Source organism: Microcebus murinus, chromosome 10, assembly GCF_040939455.1.
Source record: "Microcebus murinus isolate Inina chromosome 10, M.murinus_Inina_mat1.0, whole genome shotgun sequence".
Taxonomy (NCBI): domain Eukaryota; kingdom Metazoa; phylum Chordata; class Mammalia; order Primates; family Cheirogaleidae; genus Microcebus; species Microcebus murinus.
In genome coordinates, this window is record NC_134113.1 from 97762083 (window position 1) to 97782350 (window position 20268).

General features: G+C 51.3%; 1 protein-coding gene across 1 annotated transcript in view; it reads right to left on the bottom strand.

Moving 5' to 3' along the window:
* The window catches only part of PRMT8 (protein arginine methyltransferase 8), a 48849-nt gene that overhangs the window by 24458 nt on the left and 4123 nt on the right, over positions 1–20268 (bottom strand). Inside the window, exons 2-3 of the mRNA XM_012783177.2 lie at positions 15280–15435; positions 12099–12162 (exon numbers count right to left, since the gene is read on the bottom strand). Of these exons, the coding sequence (XP_012638631.1) occupies positions 12099–12162; positions 15280–15435 (220 nt within the window). The remainder of the gene's footprint in view (positions 1–12098; positions 12163–15279; positions 15436–20268) is intronic.

Sequence of the window (20268 nt, forward strand, 5' to 3'; positions counted from 1 at the left end):
GGCCCTGCCTGCGAGTCACTCCCAAGACCTTCAGGTCCCCCTGGGCCAGGAGAAACTTCTTAGTTGAGTTTTGATCAATTAACATAGATGTACACGTAATTTTGAAGTCTCTTTCTGTATTTCTTGCTGTAAAGATCAGAACAAAGGCTATCTGAGCTACTGCCGTTAAACTGACAGGGTGATGTACTGGTTGGCTGCTTCCTTCTGAACATTTCTCCTGAAAAGTTACATATATTCATGCTCTGAAACTCTCATTCTGTAACATCCTCTGAAAATTCACACAATGCCTGAGCTTTGTTGGGAAAAATAGAACAGTGGGTCTTTGTATGCAATTGAAACTGGCTTGTCTTAGTTCTGTAAACTTTTGAAAAGTGTTTTCAATGATCTATCTCACTTTCTTTTTTCTTTGCACGTTTCTTGAAGTCTCTCCCCTAATGTCCGCATGTGCCCATGCAGCTGTGGGTCAGTTCCTCTTCCTGCACTATGGCGTGACCTCCCTGCAGTCCTCTTCTGCCTCCGGGCCCACGACTCACCCTGGGTGTTTGGTACAAGTGTCCACCCAGGATGGTTTCGTGGACAGGACTCCATTAGGAGCTGCAGGAAACAAATATTACCAAGTCTGACAGGCAGGCTTGATGTGTTTGCCTGCTCTTGTTACATACGGGATGTTCCCAGGTGCCTTCCAGAGGGAGTGACTGCTGCCCTGTTCTCTGTGCCAGCTGTCTTATCTATGAGCTGCTACATCCTGACCAGTATGGATTATGATAGATGATACATACAGAGGGGCACAGAACAGCAAATATCACACTATTTCTGCCTGCAAAAAGGCAGAAGGAATCAGTTAACCCTATAAAATGCTTAATAGTCTGGACTTCTGTTCACTTAGCAACGCCCTTCTATATCTATTCCGCGCAAACACATCTCAGAGCAGATGTGGCCCCACGCTTGGCTTCGTGAGTAGACGGTCCCTTTGTGAAAGAAAAAAGGCACACCTCCCTTCAGTCCAGGGGTGGACTGGATTTCAGACCCATTCACCCTCTTGCCCAGGTGCTTTTGTGCAGTGCTCAACCTACACAACTTTATGCTGGGGTCCTCAAGCACTTATGCTCTCGTTCCAGCTCACTGCTAACCTTGAGCAAGTACCTCCTCTGCATTGGGACCTCAGTTTCCTTATTTTAAAAAAGGAGTTGGAGAGGGTGAATCAGAAATCCTTGGTGCACCAGAATGCTGTGACTCTTTAAACATGTACTGAGCACTTGCTATGTGTAAGGCATTCTGTGAGGTTTACTGGTAGGGACAGCTGACGACAATAAAGACGTGGTGCCTGCAATGTCCACTTTGACCCTAATTTATAACAATTCCTGGATCCCGTTTGATTTTTTTTAAGAGGCCAAATTTTCTTTTGTGGACCCAAATACAACTGTTCAGCTGAGTCGCCAGGGTTAGATTTCCTGTGGTCTGTAGTCACCACCAGCAACCACTTACACTTCCAGATTCAACATCCCAACCTGCAGAATGCTCCCTCTCGTGGTGGGGTTTATGCCAATTCATTAGGGGCTACTGGCCAACATGTGGTGCTAGGCTGGCTCAAGGAACTGTGTGGGCATGCACAGCGGGTCCTCCCTTCTCATCCATGTCGAGGCTTGCAGAGGGGTCTAAGCCACTGACATTAGGTTCTGCGCAGCTACAGGCTGCAGAACTCCATGCCCGGTCTGGACCCACATCACTAAACTGCATCCGCTCAAGGACGCACTGAGGTCACTGTCGGGAGCAGTGTTTTTATTCCACGAGGAGGGTGGAAAGTTAGTTTGTTCAACTAACTACGACAGGACCCTGGCTCATATATTTTAGAATAATTAATCATAACTAAATGCACCACAGGGAGCAATAAACTCTAAATCGGGAAATTTTCCCCTGTAGCTTCAAGTTTGCAAATGAGACATCCAGATTTTATTCATTGTTTCTAGCATGATTTCTTTTCTTTTTGGTTTGAGTTTTGAGTGGATATATGGAAATACAGTCACATGATTAATGGCCCTTTGGCTGGCTTTTTTATTTTTTAACAAACCAGGCCAGCTCGACCTCACCTGAGCCTCCAGCTCGTCCATCAGAGTCAGCTGACCCCACGGGGCTGAAGTTCACAGTTTCCCCACCTGAGCCGTCACTGTTCGGAGAGCAGACCCTGCCCCACAGAAGAGCGGGCGGGAGGGTGAGGAGCATGGGGACAGGAGCACTTGCTGAGCCAGCAGGGCCTCAGGACACCCCACAGAGCAAAGCCCGTCCCTCGTCTCCCTCCACGCCCTCCACACTTCACTCACCCACCGGCTTTTGGTGACACCCACAGCAGCTGCCACACGCCTCCTGAGGACCTCATTCACTTGGAGCCCGTGAACTCTGCCTCTTAGTTGTCTATTTTAGCTTCCTGTTCCTAGGGCCTGGTGGAGCACTTGGATCCTCGCAAACATTCAGAAATCATTAGCGAATGAATGGGTGGATGAATAAGCAATTTTGAAGAAAAGAGCATCAGGTTAAGAGACAAAAGATCTTCCAACTAGTCCTAATTATGGTTGTAAAAAATTACTAGCATTTGAATAGGAGCTTGCAGAGTGATTTTACATATATTATCTCAATAATCCTTCTAGGGTCTGGCGTGGTTGGCTTATTATTCATTTTGCCTAACAAGTGAACTGGGGTTGGAGAAGTCAAATTGCAGAGCCTAAACCGAAGTCTGTCCGGCGTGTGATCTTGTGCAAGTCGGTCAGCCTCCCTGAGGCTCCTTCCCTCCACCTGGCGAACAGGTATCGTAATACCCAACCTTCCTACCACCTGGGATTGGTGTGAATATCAGCAACTGCTTGGGATGTTGGGAGAAAAGAAATCAGAGAAGGCAAAGGACAAAACCATCCTTCTCCTGAAGGCTGGTCAGGTTGGTTGGCAGACTGAGGAGAGACGGAACCATCAAGAGCAGCCAGGGTGGGACCAGCACCTGTCAATCGTCCCTGACGTCAACCCCTGCCTCTGCTCTCTGCTCTCATCTTTCCCAGGCTCGGCTATATGGATAAACCTCTCTCACAAGGTGAGAATCAGCCCATTCTGGGACAAGTGGTGATGGGAGAAAGAGAACATTAATATCTCTCCCCTCAGTATCCAAGGGGACTGGGAATACGTCCTGCAGCAAAGGGACCCCCTTACTAGCGTGGCATAGGGGAGCCCTGGGTGCCATGGAGCCTCAGTATAGAAGGTTCCACAGCATTGTCCCCTGTTTCTGCCCAATCCCCCATTTACCCTAGAACAGAGAGCTTGAGGGTCTGCCTTGTCCCCAGCGCATAATCTGCCTGGCTTCATGCCCCAGCCTGCTCTGGCTCCCTTGGTGGCTCAGGTTCCAGTCCGCTTCGCAGGGCTCTAAAGCCCTGCCAGCTTTGCCAGGGCCCTTCCCTGGCCTCTCTCCTCCCTTGGGCACTGGCTAGAATGCTGCTCGGCTGATTGGAGCTGTGCCAGGGCTCCTGCCCACCCAAAATCGTCACCCACCACGTAGAACCCCGCACGGTCCAGCCTGGCAAATACGCGACACCTCGGCCACGGGCAGACGATTGCGTAGGCTCGGCCAAGGCGGGCAGGGGTAACAGAGAAGGCAGAGGGCCCTGGTGGAGTGGTTGAAATCCATGGAAACATTAAAAGCGACAAAGTTTCCCCGGGGCTAGGTACTCAGATCGTTCCAGGCTCTCACTCACCCACTGCCTGTAGCAGCTTACGTGGGACGGGACAGACAGTGTCTCCCACCTCCGGGGATTTGCACAGGCCTGTAAAACACTCCCCCCCCCCCAGCATGGCCTAGCTCTTCCCCTTTCAGGTCTTGGGGTCCATGCCTCTCCTCAGAGAAGGGTCCTCTCCCTCCACGGTGCCAGTGCTATGCTGTTAGATGTTCGACAGCCAGCTCCAGAAAGGAGAAACTCTGCTGACGTCTGTAATGTAAATACTTCCACCAGGCCAATTTCAAGCTAATGACACACGCTGTCACTCAAGGCAGGGTTGAGAAGAGACGCGAGTGCGGATGGGCCCTCGGGAAGCAGTGAGAGCGGCTCCAGCACTCCCGCGGCCAGGCAGCCGGAAGCGGGCCCACCCAGGCTTTCCCAGCTTCTCCAGCGCGGTGCTTTCTAAGCACTGTCGCAACGTGCGGTGAGCTTATGATTGTGTTAGCGCTCGCCTTCACGTCTGTCCTCCCCACCACACCGTAAGCGTTGTGAGAGCAAAGATCCTGTGTGCGCCAGTCACACCACTGACTGGTCCATGCCCGGTGCAGGGCCTACCACGCGGCACAGTAATGCTGGAAGGAAGGAATAAATGACACTCACGTCTAAGATTATTAATGGGTTGTCTCACGAGCAGTTAGGAAAAGAAGTGGCAATTGCCAGGAGTCACTAGTACAGGCTCATTAAAACCAATTAGATATGATTAATCTTTTGACACGGTCATTAGTCAAGTTAATAAATGAAATAATAATAACAACAGCTAACATTTATCAGGTGCTTACTGTGCACTGGGTGCTGTTGTGTTTTACATGGTAGGGTGCTGTAGGTACTAAACGACAGGCTATCCTGGGGACAGACACCCTGGTTAGTAGCATTTGCTGATTTCCACCATGGTCAATCCCAAGCCACCAAAGTGACTGCATCTATTCCACAAATTTGCTGAAAATTTCATAATCAGCTCTCAGGATCCTGGCAGGAGCCTGAGCCAGAATGCTGTACTTGCATATCTGGTAGCTGTGTAAGCCCGCAATGGCCCTATGAGTATGAGCCAGTATCATTCCCATTTCACAGATGAGGAAACTAAGGCACGTAAAGTAAGTTATCCAAGATCACAAGCTGAACCTGGCAGAACTGGGTGTGAACAAGAACGTGTGGCCGCAGAGCCAGAGCTTGCCGTGTAGCACGTGGGGACGTCAAGACCCCACTTCCATGGCCTCCTAACAGAGATGACAAGTTGTGTGGATTCCCGACTAGCATGACCGTATTCTAGGGAGCTGATTAAGAGCTGAACGTAGACCAGCCAGCTGGAGCTTCCACACTCACTACAGGGCACCTATCAGATGTGTAGATGACACAAAGCCAGGAACAATGACCCCAGGAGAGTGATGAGCAAGGGACGAATGGAGGATCAAATCTGACAGCATGAAGATGAATACAAATAGAAAACATATATGATGCTCAGTTTGGATTCAAAACTGTTGGAGACTAAGACCCTCCACATTCCAACGACTTGTCCTGACTTGTCCTGACTTGTCCTACGCACGGAAAACAGCCTAAGATGAAAATAGCACCCAGCCCTCCAGCTATAGTTCCGAGAAGAATGCATTCCATGACGTGCTTGCTCCAGGGCATGCTACCTGCAATTGTTCCCGACCCCCTGCCCGGTTGGGGTTGAGTGATCCATCACAAACAGCTTTCGGTGCCATTGAGATGCTGATTGGGGCTGATTAGCCCACACCCAAGCCTCATCATCCCCCCACTCTATTTTTCTGTTTCTACTTCCTTGTTTTCTGTATATAAAACCTACTAAAAATCCAAGTAAAGTAGACCTTGACAACCCTTTGCTTGGTCTCGTTTCTTTCTCTCGCCCATCTCTTTCAGGCACGGTCCCCCTCGCCCCCGTGAGTAAAAGAAGGTCCCGTGGGACACAGAACACCCATGAGCCAGATACAGGTTAGGAGGTACGGCTTGGCAGCAGCATGGGGCTACATGGCAGGCTGTGGTTGCTCTCCAGCTAGGGTCACTGTGACACGGTGCTTTCCACAATCGCTAGCGGACAGCAGAGCTGCACTGTCAGAAGAGCAGCATCTGGCCCCTCTGGTCGACTGCGCTGTGTTTGCTTCTTAGCCTGGCTTTCCCTGAGGGTGGGGAGGAGAGACGCTAAAGCGTGAACAGAAGAGAAGGCTCAAACCAGAGCCCACCTGAGCAAAGGGGAGGAGCCGGGTGTGTAGCCGGAGAGGAGAGGAGGGAGAGCCACTCTGCGGGGCACTGGGAAGGCTGCAGGGAGGCGGAGTCCGCCTGCCTCAGAGGGAGGAAGCACCTCTGACGGCCCCGCTCCCCGGGAGCTGCCCGGGTGCCCTCAGGAGCAGCTTGCCAGGCCGGTGGCTGCGGTGCATGGAGAAACACTGTGGCAGCACAGGGCAGGGATCATCAAGGATAGCCCTCGACACCTGAAACGGCTCTGTGTTAGGCACTTGCCCTACATTTCTCTAACCGCCAGCAGCCCTGCAAGCCGCTCCCAGCTCGTCTCCTCCCCAGGGGGCTCAGAGCGGCTCAGAAAGCTGAGGCGATCTGACACAGTCCTCCACACCCTTATGTCACAGAGGCCCCGTCCCTTGTCATTGCCTCGTGTCATGCAATTCTAAGGTCTCTTCCATCCATCATATTTATGCTTTAGGTCATGCACAAGTAGGAAAAGAGAAAGGAGGGGTACACATTTTTTCTCTAGTTTTCCGAGAAGAAAATGGGTTATAATTTTTTGTTTCCAGAAATATAAAAATTCTATCACTCTCTGAGCTCCTATGTCAACTTTAACAAATGAACCCACCTTTCTAAGCATCTCAGCAGCCTACTGGTTTGCTCGCCAGGAGAGGAAATAATAATCGTTAGTGCTTAAGTCAAAGAAGAGTCACTGCAGCACGTGTGTGGGCCAGGCACGTGGAAGGAGCCACGTGAGGGCCGCGTGTCTGCCGTAGGTGCTGCTCGTGGGCGTGCGTCCGCGCGGGTAACTCCGGCCCGGAGCCGCACGGAGGCGGAGAGGAAGAGAGACTGACTGGTTCTGGGAAGCAGGTATTTGATGCCATGTTGTTATTTATGTCGCTACACCTACACTCCCAAGCCCCACACAATTGCTGCTGCAGCATTTCAAAAGCATTTCCATGGAAGCGTCTGTGTAGCCAAGCTGTCCTCTTTCAAGTACACGTGCCAAGGCTGAGGGGACTGGGCCAGCAGTCGGGACCCAGGGTGGCCTCAGCAGCCTCACCAGCTCCACCCACCTGCTTCGACCCCCAGGGAGGGAGAAACAAAGATAGCTTTGCTTCACCCTGCGTGCCCCCAGCACAGTGTGTGTGACAGGGAGGAACAGGCGTGGGGCACGTGGCAGCTATTCCCTGGGGGACAGTGGTTTGGCCCTCTTGGGCCTGTGTCTCGGTAGCACAGAGTCAAGCCTGAGCCATCAGAATCCAGAGCACGGATGTCGGCAGGGCGTGTTGAAGCCTGAGCAGGGGCGGCCTGGCCCAGCGCGTCGGAGTCCAGGCGGCAGGGCTGGGGGACGGGCAGCCCGGTGCGGGACGCTGGCGTGGAGGGTGCGGGGTGGGCGTCCGCAACAGCGGGCAGCAGGCTCGGCAGAGGCGGCCCGCATGGGATGCTGGCCAGCACAGGCTGACAGGCCGTCGTGTGGGGCAGGAGGTGGCGACCATGGGAGAGCGGTTTCGTACAGGGCTATGTGAACACAGACGGGTGCGTGATAGGTAAACACGTTACAGAGAGTGCGATTTCCAGTGCCAGAGAAAGGAGGCACAAGCATGGGCAAGGCGAAAACTAGAGGGAAGCCTGTGGCATTGGTTAGCAGGGGAGGTGCCACGCGAGCTCCGACTTGACAAAATGGAGATGCAGAATTAATCTCGTGTAAGTGTGTGCACAAAGAGACGCACACACGCCCCAGCTCTCTCCAACGAAGCAGCCTGGGAGCACCAGCACCCTAAAATCAATGAGCACGTGTCACTCGATCTTAGTTTCTAAATGCTGCTGTCCTTTAAATGGGATCGGGAGAAACGGCCGGCTCCAGAACAGGCATGGAAGGCTCAGGACCGGCCTGGGACATCTCATGCCAGAGAGTCAGGAAGCTCGCAGAGAGGGGAGAGGGACGGCAAAGGGACACACAAGCCAGGGGCTCCCAGCCACCAAATCAGGCGCGATCTGAGTGTCAAAGTAAACAGCGATAACAGGTATAACCTATTAAATAAAATAGGAATCCACAGTGTGATGAATGAACAAATAAATGAGCAGGTGGACAGATAGGTGGAAATTTGGTGATGTCTGAAGGTCGGGACTCCTCAGCAGGTGTTAGCCACCGCCCCTCCACACCCAGCCCGCACTCTACTGCAGGGCCGTGGCCTCTGCCAGCTGGGGGAGGACAGAGAGAGCCCCCAACACTTACTTGCTGGGGGTGAGCCAGCACCGAGAGAGAAGCAGAGTCAGAGGCCGGGCAGGGCCTCAGAGGGCAGGAATTCCTGTGCAGATGGGACCAGTGCTGGGGCAGGGAACGGCTGGAGAGTTCTTGGGAAGCCTCTTAGAACCCAGGGATGGGACTCAGGACCCCTGAGGACATCCGACCCCCTCCCCACCTATGAGTTTCCACCTTCTGGACAGGCGAGCAGTGGAGGGTCCGCATCCACACAGGCACACCTGAGGAAAGGGGGCAAGAACCAGAGCCGCGACTGAGGGCTCCCGCCCAGCTCAGTCGCTCCCTTCCCCAGCCTCGGTTTCCACGTCCGCTAAGGAGGAGGCGGCCAGCTGAAACCTGTGGGTGCCAGGCCATACCGTCTTGCACGGAAAGAATCGACTGGTTTGCTTTTTCCATCTTTAGTATGCAGATAGGGAGCCCAGGGCAAGCGCTGTGTGAAGAGGGCACAGGAGAGACCCCGCTGCCCTGCGTGAACAAAGTGGGGCTGGGTACCCGCCAGAGGTCAGGGGATCGGAGCTGCATTCCCCGCTCGGACCGGGGGACTGTGCCCACCCACAGCCACTACAGATGCCACCTGCCCCTCGCCCCGGCCTGTCACCACCATCGCCCCTTCCTCCATCCTCCCCCACCCAGCTTAGATGCCCTGGTCCAACGCTGTCATCAACTTCTGGCTCCCCCACTCTGCCATGTCCTCCCAGCAAAGCCCCCACCCAGCAACCTTCCCCCACTCGCACCCAGCCACTGAGTGTGACAAGGGAAAGATCACACAGCAGTGAGGACCGGACTCACTGTGTGTCTGTGCTGCCACCTCTACAGGCGCCGGTGCTCCCAGCGGTCTGCTTCCCCGCTCCACGCCAGCCCCGTCATCTCCCACCGCCTCCGCCCCACCTGCCAGCCAGCGCCCCATCTTCACAGAGCACAGGAGCAGCAAAGCAAGGCTTCCCACCACCAGCCGCTGCTGTCTGGACCCCCAACACCCTGCTCCTCGGATGTGGGAGTTGAACTGTCTCTACTCTAGGCAAGGGTCACCCCCTCCACCTGTGCAAGACAAAGGCCACCTTCCCACCTGTGCTCTGGAGCCCACCTCCCCACCTCCTCAAGGTCTTTGCTCCTGAATTTCCTCTTTCTGCAATTTTTCTCTCTCTACTGTGCCATTCAATCATACACACCTTTTAATATCTGCTATCCTTAAAAAAAAAAAAAAAACCTCCCTTCATCCTACATCCCTAATAGCTACCGTTCCATCTCCCTGGTCCCCATCACAACGAGTAGAGTTATGGTCTTTACCTCAGTCTCTCCTGAGCCTACTCTAACTGGACTTCCGTCCCCACCCCTACATTGAGTCTGCTCTTGTTAGGACGCCAGTAACCTCCATGTGGCAACACTCAAGGGGCACTTCTCTGTTCTTACCTTGCTTGGGCTCACGGCATTCCCTGCAGCCTGCCACACCCTCCTTCTCGGGCTTCATGGCAGTCATGCTTCTGAACGGCCACCAACCTCGCTGACTGTGTGTGCTCAGCCCCCTCGCTGGCCCTTGACCTGGGCTTGACCTCGAGCATTGAAATGCCCACGAGCCCTACCTTTGTCCCATTTTTTCCTCTAGCTACACATCACCCCTAAGTGACCTCATCCCGAAGCTTTAAACAATATCTATATGTTGGTGACTTCCGAGTGTGGGTCTCCTCTGAACCTCCCTGAAACTCTAGACTAGACTCACGCAGTCCGGCTCCGTAGTTCTGCCTGGGTGGCCCACAGGCAGCCCGGACCAGCACGGCGCAGGGGAGCTCTTGACTTCTTTCTTGCCCCTGCCTCCTGCCGAGTACTCTGCCTGCAGCCAGTCCCCAGTCACGCAGTTGCTCAAGTCAAAAGGAGTTAGAGCCTGCCCTCTCTTCCCCTCATTCCCACACCCAGCCCACCCTCTGTTTCCATGCATCTCCCACAGTGGCCCCCTCTCTCCTCCGCCCCCGCCACCTCCGGTCACCACGCTGGCAGTCTGGCTGGAGCGCTGTGATAGCTCCTTCTCGGCGTCTGCTTCTGCTCTTCCCGCCCATGACCAGTTCCACCCATTCTCCATAGAGAAGACACCGCCCTTGCTCAAAATTCCCCAGAAGACTTCAGCACCCAGAGAATGAAATCCAACCTTGCTTTCCTAGTTTCCAAGCCTGTAGGACTGGCCCCTGCAACCCTCTGCTCCCTTTGCCGCCCGACACCCTGGCCACAGGCCTTTCTTCTGTCCCGTGGGGATGCTGAGCCCCATCCTGCCTACAGACCTGTGCACTGCGTAGCTCTAACTCCTTCTCCCCCGACCTTTGTCAGCCTGTCTCCTTCCTGTCATTCAAATTTGAACTTGAATGTGACCTGCTCAGAGACTGACCTGACAGTAACCACCTGGTCCTCCTCTATCTTATCAGCCTCCTTTGTGATCTGCGAGCTCTTACCACCATCTGATATTTTTCTTTGGGCTTCTACGTCTTTATTATGTGTAACCACCCCCTCCTCCCCCCAGCTACAGTGTGGATTCCATGAGGTCAGGGACTTTACCTGTCTTGCTCCCTGTTCTGTCCCCAGAGCCTTGCTCATGGTGGCAGGCAGAGAAGTTTGTTGAGTAACACTCCTGCCCTTTCTAAGAGTCTGCAGCAGGTGTGTCGAGCAGCAGCAGGACAGGTGCGGGCTGCAGCCGCGTGGGACAGGCGTGCAGTAGTGCAGTCGGCAGCACCGCCCCGACCTAGTTACTCAGGTCAGACCCAAAGGGCATCAGGGCAGCAGGCACCCTATAGGGGAGCAAGAGAGTTCTGGAAGCCTGGCAGGGAGCACGGCAAGGGCTTTATCCTTGGAGCCGAAGGTCACACAGCACAGAGAGGGAAGGCTGTGTGGAGTCCCAGGTGCCGGGGACGGGGCAGAGCCTGCATGCGAGACCTCTGTGCCCAGCTCCCACCAGAGGGACACAAAACAGACCCCTTCCTGCCCTGTCTCTTGCTCCACTGTGGTCTCTCCCCACCACCACCACCCCCGCCCGCCCTAGACCCCTCTAAGTAATATCCTTCCCTCCTGCTGCTTCCTTGCCACCATTCAGAACTCTGCAATGAACTCTGTCTTCCAGAACTAAGGCTTCCCAGGCCCTCGGCTTTACGCTGCTTCAGTCCCCTGCCTCTGCCACCGGTCTGGACTCCAGCTCACTCCCCGCACTGCAACTTTAGTTCCACCTGTCCCTCTCCTGGCCTCACTGCCTCAGCCCCAGCGCAGTGGGACACAATGTCCCTGTGAAGTTCTCCCCAGCGCCGAGCACAGGGGCCGGGGCCTGCATCTAATCCTGGTGACAGATGCAAGCCACAAGGAGCTCTCCTAGTCCGTCCTTGGGTCTGGGTGTGTTCAAGATGGGCTCCAGGTAGAAGGAAGCAAGGAGAGAGGAAGGGAAGGGACGGGACAGGGACACACCTCTCTGTAATCACACTCCAGCATGAGGAAGGCCCCGCTGGTCAGTGACGTGGCTTGGGGGGGGGGGCAGGACCACATCTTGGGGTCTGCCAGGATGCCACTGGGTGGCAGGGAGAGGTAGGGCTGGTGCTTGTGGAGAGGGAAGAGGAGGAAGAGGAGGAGGAGGGATGTGGCCATTTTGCAGAACTCAACAGGTTGCCTACAGCTGGGGCCCAGCAGGGGCTACGGCAGCTAAGGGTCTAGCCATAGGCAGGGCTTGCTGAAAGCTGAGAGGGGACAAATGTACCCCTTGGCTGGCATGTTGGGGGTGAGAACCTCAGCACCCACGGCCACAGCCCGCCAGCAGGAGCCTCAGCTGGGTGCTCCGCTCTCCCTCTGCATCGCCCGACAAGAAAGCGCAAGCCCCTCACCCCTCCATCCGCGAGAAAATACTTGGAGGTATGTCTTACTGTTGTCCAAGTGGTTGGCCTTAATGATCTTCTCTGAGTAGTCAGAAATACTGGAGCATTCAATCTAGAAAGGGCACAGAACAAAGGAGCAAGGCATCAAAAAAAGTCACAGCACGTCCAACGCCAACTTAATGGATGGAGACACAGAGGCCCAAAGAGGTGCAGTGACTTGCCGTGGCCCCACAAAGAATTTGTGGCAGATTCAAAACTAAAACTTGGCCCTCCCGACTCCAGGCCAGTGGCTTTCCACTAAGTTGGGCTGCCGCTGCCAGGACACGGAGCCCCGGCTGCCACCCGCGATGGGCTCCGTCCCTGTCCCCAGACTCGGGAGGGGCTGGCGGGCCTCGCCCTCTTGGCTGGGCCAGAGGGTGAGAGGCTGCACAGCCACTGTCCTCCTGGGGAGGGTGTGGGACGGCAGAGCCACGCCAGGGTGGCGCGTGGCGTGGGCCTCCCCACCCCCGCCCCCCAGGGTAAACTGCGCACCGTGCAGGACCAGGGCCATGTCGGAAGTGCCAGGCCAGGCACCCAGGGCCGGTCTTAGCATCCTCTCCCCCGCCCCACCCCCACTGTAAGGTAGCTCTCGCTGCTTCTACAGCTCCACCTTGGAACAAGCTTATTCCTTTTAATCTGGAAGTCTTCCCAGGCTCCCCAAATCTCCTAAGCAAAGGGCCAAGGTATTTGAGAGACCAGCTGGCCATTGCTAAGAACAGGTCTTCAGGGGAATGGTTGGAGCCCCAGCCCAGCCCAGGGCTTGGAGGTCTAGTGGGTGCTGCCAGGGACGGCCAAGGGAGGCTGGAGTGAGGGGCACAGGTGCCAGGAGCCGCTCTGCCGCCTCGTCCGGCCCCTACAGAGACTGGCCTGAGCGAGGGCCCCACACTCCGCTCCCCTCCACACTGGGGAGCCCCCCACACTCCCCTGGGCCCTGGGGACAGGAGCACTCCCATGAGAAGTGGTCACGTAGGGGGACCAAGGGAGTTGTGACGACCTCCAGCAAGGCCTTAAGGAAGGGTGAGGGCTCCTACGGGGTCGGGAGGGGTCCCTAAGGAGGCAGAGCCCAGCCAGGGCACAGGTCCCAGGAGGACCAGCCCTTTCCTGGGCTACCGGGGCCTTTGTCTTCAGGTCCTACTGACTGTAGGGCTGCGTCTCCTCCTCTCCCTGTCTTGCTTGTTGTCATCCCACCTGCAGAGGCCACAGGCAGCCTGGATCCCCAGCTGGCCTCCATCTGTCTCACTGTGGCTCAGCGGTCCCTCGAGTGAGGCCGGAGTCCCCATTCCCTGAGGCTGTGCTGGGACAACGGGGTCCCTGCGTGTCCGACACCCCAGCACTCACTGCCCGGAGACGCCCAGGCTGCAGGCTACGCCATGCCCTGCCCTCCTTTCTTCCGTCTTCTCCTTTCCGTTTCTTCCCCACCCTCCATTTCCCTCCTTTTCTTTTGTGCTTTCTACTTTATCTTCTTTCTTTTCCTGGATCCCTGTCTCATTTCCCAGCTTTTCTGTGAGCCTTTCTTTCTGCCTCTTTCTCCGTTTCTACCTCCAGGTTCCGTCTCCAGGGATGGTCGTCCTCTCCCTCCCTCCCTCCCTCCCGCGCCCGTCACCACGAGGACGGCAGTGGGTGGAGGGGCCCTGTGAAGTGAGCCACCCAGAACGGCGCCGGCCAACGGTGGCGGAGCCGCTTACGAAAGAGCTGTTAGGGAAAAGGGCGGGAGGCAGACGGATGGCCAAGTCACCGCCGCTGGAAGGCGCCGCGTGGGAGCGCTGACAGCTCCTCGGCTGAAGCCCCCAGACGGCTCCGGCTCGGGTGCCAGGGACAGGTGCGCAGCGCTGGGAGACACAGCACTCGGGGCACTGGATGGCCGCACGTCCAGCTCTGCTGCCTCGTGACCTCACAAACACTGCCTGTCCCTTGTCCAAGGCCTCCATCCCTGGGGCCCTGCAGGCACACGGGTGGTGACGACACAGCCTGCCCTTAGTGTGCGATGGCCACTGGCCTCAACAGTGCCTCGGCTGAGAGATCGCAGCGCTTCCCAGGCGGCTGTGCCTGAGGCAGCTGGAGGACAGCCCAGGCATCCAGAAGACCCTCGCCAGCCACAGCCAAGTGCTTCCCAAGTCTGGCGTGGAGGAGGAGTGCTGTCCCCTTTGGGCGACTTAGGGGCAAGCCTATGGAGGCAGGGGTGGCCACAGGGGTTTGGAGGGCTCCAGCGACCGGGAGCCTGGGGCTCCTCAGCGCAGGCAGGCTACAGGATGGCCCAGCCAAATGCCCCAGGAATGGAGATCTCTGAGCGCTGCCCAGCTTGCCACGGGACCCTGCAAACGGGCCGGCTCGTACACACGGGGGAGTCTGATTGCAGTTTGCCTTTCATCTGGACCAAGCATGGCTGATGTCCGTTTTCCAGCCTCAGACCCACTGCATTTTTCAAACTTCAGCCAGCAGCTCAGAGCTCTTCTTTTTTCACAGTTTCTTTCCAGCTCCAGACACTCCCAGGCCCCCTGTCCGCAGGCTGCACACAGCTGCCTGTGAGAGCCAGGGGACAGCTGGGCGGCGTGGTCATCCTCCACGTCGAGGGGCTGCAGCAGCCAAAGCAGCAGAAGGAAAGTCTACCAACCTTTCCATTGCAGAAAAGGGAAGGGGATTTTCCTGTTACCTCTCAGTAGCCCCTTCTCAACTGCAATAATAGACGCCGAGCATTTGCCATATGCTGGGCACTGTTTGAAGCACTTTACCTGTGTATTAAACATGTCCAATCCTCACAATCACCCCATGGACAAGGTACTGTTATTATGCCCATTTTATAGATGGGGAAATTGAGGTACAGAGGAGTGAATTACCAAAGGTCACCCTCTAGTGAGTGGACGAGCTCCCACGTGTCACCACACTGCACTGCCTCTCGAGCTGACAGTGGGGCTAAGCACCATAAGGTAAGGATGTCATTGGAACGATCTCAGGAGAGCCAAAAATTGCCCGCAAATGTTAGCAGTCACCCAGCAGGATCCAGGAGCAATGCCTAGGTGACAGAGAGCCTGCCCTGCCTCCTAAGAGACACTCTTGATTTTCTCTGCTCCTCCTCAAAAGGTCTGACCCAAGCAAAAGGGGTGGACTGGTCTGCACTTCCAGGAGGGGCTGGGGAAGACAGGGTGAGGGGCTGGCTCTGCGGAAGCCGGCGGGGGGGGGGTGACGTGCTCACCCCAAACACCTTCTTGGCCCCTGCTTTGGCAGCAAACATGGAAAGGATTCCAGTACCGCTCCCAACATCCAACACCACTTTGTCCTTGAACACGTGCTTATTGTGGTACATGGAGTTCCGGTACGTGAGCGTTCGCACCTCGTCCTTCAGCATCTCCTGTCATGGAAGGAAAGGAAAGGGAACGTCAGTGTATTCAAGGCACCTGGGAGCACGGCAGGGTCACGGGCCCTGGGCCATGCCAGCAAATTTTCCAAGAATCTCAACAATGTCATCAGGCAGAGCCACACAGGGGACTGTGGCGCAGCTGGGCCAGGGGCTACCCGCATCATTCCAAAGTGCTCCGGCCTTAAAACTCTGCCCGGAAAAATAACTACCTACTATCAGAAGAGGAACTCAAGTCCAGGCCTGGGAGAGTTCCAATTTACCAGAGAACTAAAGGAAAGATCAGCAACACACAACAGGAAAGATTTAAGTTAAACCTGAAGCAGAACTTTCTGTCATGGTGAGAGAATTGCCATTGAATAGGTTATTAAAGGAGGTTTTTATGAGTATTCTTTTTGTTTTGTTGGTTGGTTTTTTTTTGTGTTTTTTTTTTGAGACAGAGTCTCACTTTGTTGCCCAGGCTAGAGTGAGTGCCGTGGCGTCAGCCTAGCTCACAGCAACCTCAATCTCCAGGGATCAGCGATCCTCCTGCCTCAGCCTCCCGAGTAGCTGGGACTACAGGCATGCACCACCATGCCCGGCTAATTTTTTGTATATATATTTTTAGTTGGTCAATTAATTTATTTCTATTTTTGGTAGAGACGGGGTCTCGCTCAGGCTGGTTTCGAACTCTTGACCTTGAGCAATCCGCCCGCCTCGGCCTCCCAAAGTGCTAGGATTACAGGCGTGAGCCACCACGCCCGGCCTATTGGTTGGTTTTTAAGACTAGAAAACATATTCCTCTGTTCAGCACAAGTGCTTGTAGTGACAGAGAACCCCGATTGTCTCCAGCCCAAGGAGAGCATGATCAATCTGTGTATGGCGGTGAGGTAGAGATCTTTTGCCATTCAAGGTATTGGCAGACATTTTTGACTAACTCATCACCAAAAGTATTGGAGTGATTTTTTTTATAAATCAATTTTATTTAAGTATAATTTGCATGCAACAAAAAGTATAGATAGTAAGTTTATGGTCAGTGCAGTGTAAAGGTTTTGAAAAATGTACACTTGCATAGCCACCACCATAACCAAGATACAGAGCTTCTCCATCACCCTAGAAGGTCCTTCGGGCTCCTTTGTAGTCAATCCTCAGCCCCACCCCAGACAGCAGATGATCTGATTTCTGTCACCAAAGCTTTCTTCTGCCTGTTCTAGAACTTTATGTAAATTTGATCATACATTATGGATGCTTGTGTGTCTGGCTTCTTTTGTGCAACAGAAAGTGTTTGAGATTCATTCATGTTATTGCATGTAACCGAGGTTCGTTCCATTTTGTTGTTCTTGCTGTATGGTATGCCACTGTATGAGCACAGCACGATGCGTTCATCATTTATCCATTCACTTGCTGGTGGGTATTAGTATTGTTTCCAGTTTTTTGCTATTATGAATAAATCTGCCGTAAACATTTTTGTATAATTTTGAGGATACAGGTTTTCGTTTCTCTTGGGTAATGCCTAGAAGTAAGTTTGCTGGGTCTTAGGGTAGGTGTATATTTAACATCATAAGAAATTGCCAAAAAGTTTTCCAAAATAGTTGTACCATTTTATGGTCCAAACAGCAATGTATTGAGTTCAAGTTGTTTCACATCCTGGCAACTTAGTATTACCCATCTTTTTAATTGTAGCCATTCTAGTGGATATGAACTGATATCTCGTTATAGTTTTAATTGCATTTCTCTGATAATTGATATAATTTTTTCATAGCTTATTGACTATTCATATACATCTTCTTTTGTGAAGTGTCTATTCAAGTCCTTTGCCCATTTTTTTCTTGAGCTATTTGTCTTTATTGAATTGTAGGAGTTCATTCTGGAAAAAAGTCTTTTGTCAGATATACTGTGTGTGTGTGTGTGTGTGTGTGTGTGTGTGTGTGTGTGTGTGTGTGTGTGTGTAGTGAATATCTTCTCCAGTGGTTTATCTTTTCATTTTCTTTATGTTGTCATTTGGAAAGCGAAGACCAACTTTTCAGTTTCTTTTTATGATTAGTGCATTTTGGGTCCTATATAATCTTTGTCTGCCTTAAAATCCAAAGATATACTCCTATGTTTCCGTTCAGAAGTTTTATAGCTGTGGCTTTTACATGTCAAATTAATTTTTGTGTATGATGTAAGTTAAGAGTTTGAACTCATTTTTTTCATAAAAATAAATAGTTCAGGCACCATTTGCTAAATAGACTAACATTTTCCCCATTGAATTACCTTGCCACTTCTGTCAAAAATCAATTGACTGTACACATGTGGCTTCTTTGATGTGTTCCATTGATATACAAATTCAACACTTGATTACTATAGCTTTATATTAACTTTGAAACAAAGTAGTGAGAACATAGTTTTTCTTTAACAAGATTATTTTGGTTATTTTAGGTCCTTTGCATTTCCATATACATTTTAAATTAACTTATTAATTCACACAGAATAGCCTCCTGAGGTTGATTGGAATTGCACTGAACCTATAGATAAATGTGGGGAAAACTGACATCTTAGCAATATTGAGTATAACAATCCAAGAACATGATACAGCTCTCTATTTAGGTCCCCTTTAATTTCTCTCTGAAATGTTTTATAGATTCAGTACGAAGATCTTGCATGTCCTTGGTTAAATTTATTTTTAACTATTTTATTTTATGGTACTATAGGTGGCATTTTAAAATTTTTATTTTACAATGTGTTGGTATTTATACTGACCTTGTATCTTGCAGCCTTGCTCACTTCACATATTAATTCTAGTAGGGTTTTTTTCTTTTTGCAGATTCTTTTATTTTTCTATGTAAAAAACCTTGTCACTTGTGAATAAAGATCATTTTATTTCTTTTTTCCTATCTTTATGTGTTTTATTTTTTGTTCTTTCCTCTTGCTTTATTGTACTGGCAAAGAGTGCCAGTGAAATGCTGGATAGAATTGCAGAGGGCAGACATCTTTCCTTTGCTCCAATAATATCTCCATCAAATATAATTTAGGCTTTCTATAAATATCTTTTATCAGTCTGAAGAAGTTCCTTCTATTTTTAACTTGGAAAGAGCTTTTATCATGAATTGGCACTTAATTTCATCACATGCTTTTTCTACATTTATGGAGATGATTTATGACTTTTCTCCTTTATTTTGTTAATGTTTTGAACTTCAAAAGTTGCTTTTAGATGTTCAGCCAATACTTTGTCATGATGTACAATCCTTTTTAAACATTATTGGGTTTTATTTATTAATGTTTTGTTGCAGATACCTGTACTTATATTCATGAGGAATGCTGGTCTGTAACTGTCTCTCACCTTCTCTGGCAATCAAGGCTATGCCAGGCTCGTCACAAAGTTCAGAAGTGTCTTCTCCTCACGTATTTTCTGCAGAAGTTTGGGTGAGACTGGCATTTTCCTTCTTTATGTGTTTATGATAATTCACCAGTAAAACGATATGGGCCTGGAATTCTTTTTATGGGAAGGATTTTAACTATGAGCTCTATTTATTTAACCAATAAAGAGCTATTTTAGTTTTTATGCATTTTATGTCAGTTTTGACAAGGTAATTTTTAAAAGAATTTTTCTACTTTATGTAAGTGGTCAAACTTATTGGCATAACATTGTCATAATATTCTCTCATTACCTGCTAATGTCTGCACAATCTGTAATGATAGCCCTGCCTCCATTTATGATATTTCAGTTTGTGTATTCTCTGTTTTCTTTCTCTCCTCAATCAGTCTAGCTAGATGTTATCAATTTAGTCAGTCTTTTCAAACACCAACTTTTGGCTTTGTTGGTTTGATTTCTATTTCATCAACTTCTGCTTTCATCTCTATTATTTCCTTTCTTCAACTTAGGTTTTATTTGCTCTTCTTTCTCTAGCTTCACCAGGTAGAAGCTTTCGTCATTGATTTTATGCCTTTCTGTTTCCTCATGTAAGTATTTAAGGCTATACATTTCCCTCTGAATATTGCTTTAACTGCATCCCACAAATTTTAATATGCTGTGTTTTCACTGTCATTTAGTTTGGCATATTTTCTTATTCCTCTTGTGATTTCTTCTCCAACCCATGGGTTGTTTGGAAGAGTGCTGCTTACATTCCAATTATGTGGAGATTTTCTGAAAAACGTATTGCTTTCATTTCTAATTTAATTCATTATGAACAAAAAAAACATAATCTGCATGGTTTTAATCTTTTAAAGTTGATTGGGTTTTGTTTTGTGACCCAGCTCAAGATCTGGTCTTAGGGATGTGTCCACATGCACACGAGCAGAACGCGTCTTCTGGGGTTTGGAACGCAGACCATGTTCTATAAATGTCAATCAGCTCAGGTCGTTTGGTTGTATTGTTCAAAATTTTTACATTCTTACTGACTTTTTTGTGTGTATTTGATCAATTACCAAGAGGCAAGTGTTTAAAATGTATCATTATGATTCTCCCTTTAGTTCCGTAGATTTTGCTTCATGTTTTTTGGAGTTCTGTGCACGTATGTTGTGGTGGCTTTGTAACTTGGCCAGGCTGTGCTACATTTCTCAGAATTCTCTCTCACTCTCTCTCTTGTGTTTCCAGTTAGGGTGGATCACAAGGAAGATTCCAGTGAGATATGGTAGATGAATGAATTGGAGGCAGGAGCCATTTTGAAGCCTAGCCACAGCTTCCTGTGCTGCCCCAGGGCTGACAGCTTTGATCTTATTAGAATTTGAGTAAGATGGGGGTTTGGTTAGACTGAGTTCAATTCTGGCTCTGAATATTTTGAAGGTGAGCTTAAGCCTCTTCCTCCAGAAGATCTCTGGGACCAAACCCCACATGACTGCAAGATCCCCAGAACCAGGCACAAGGGA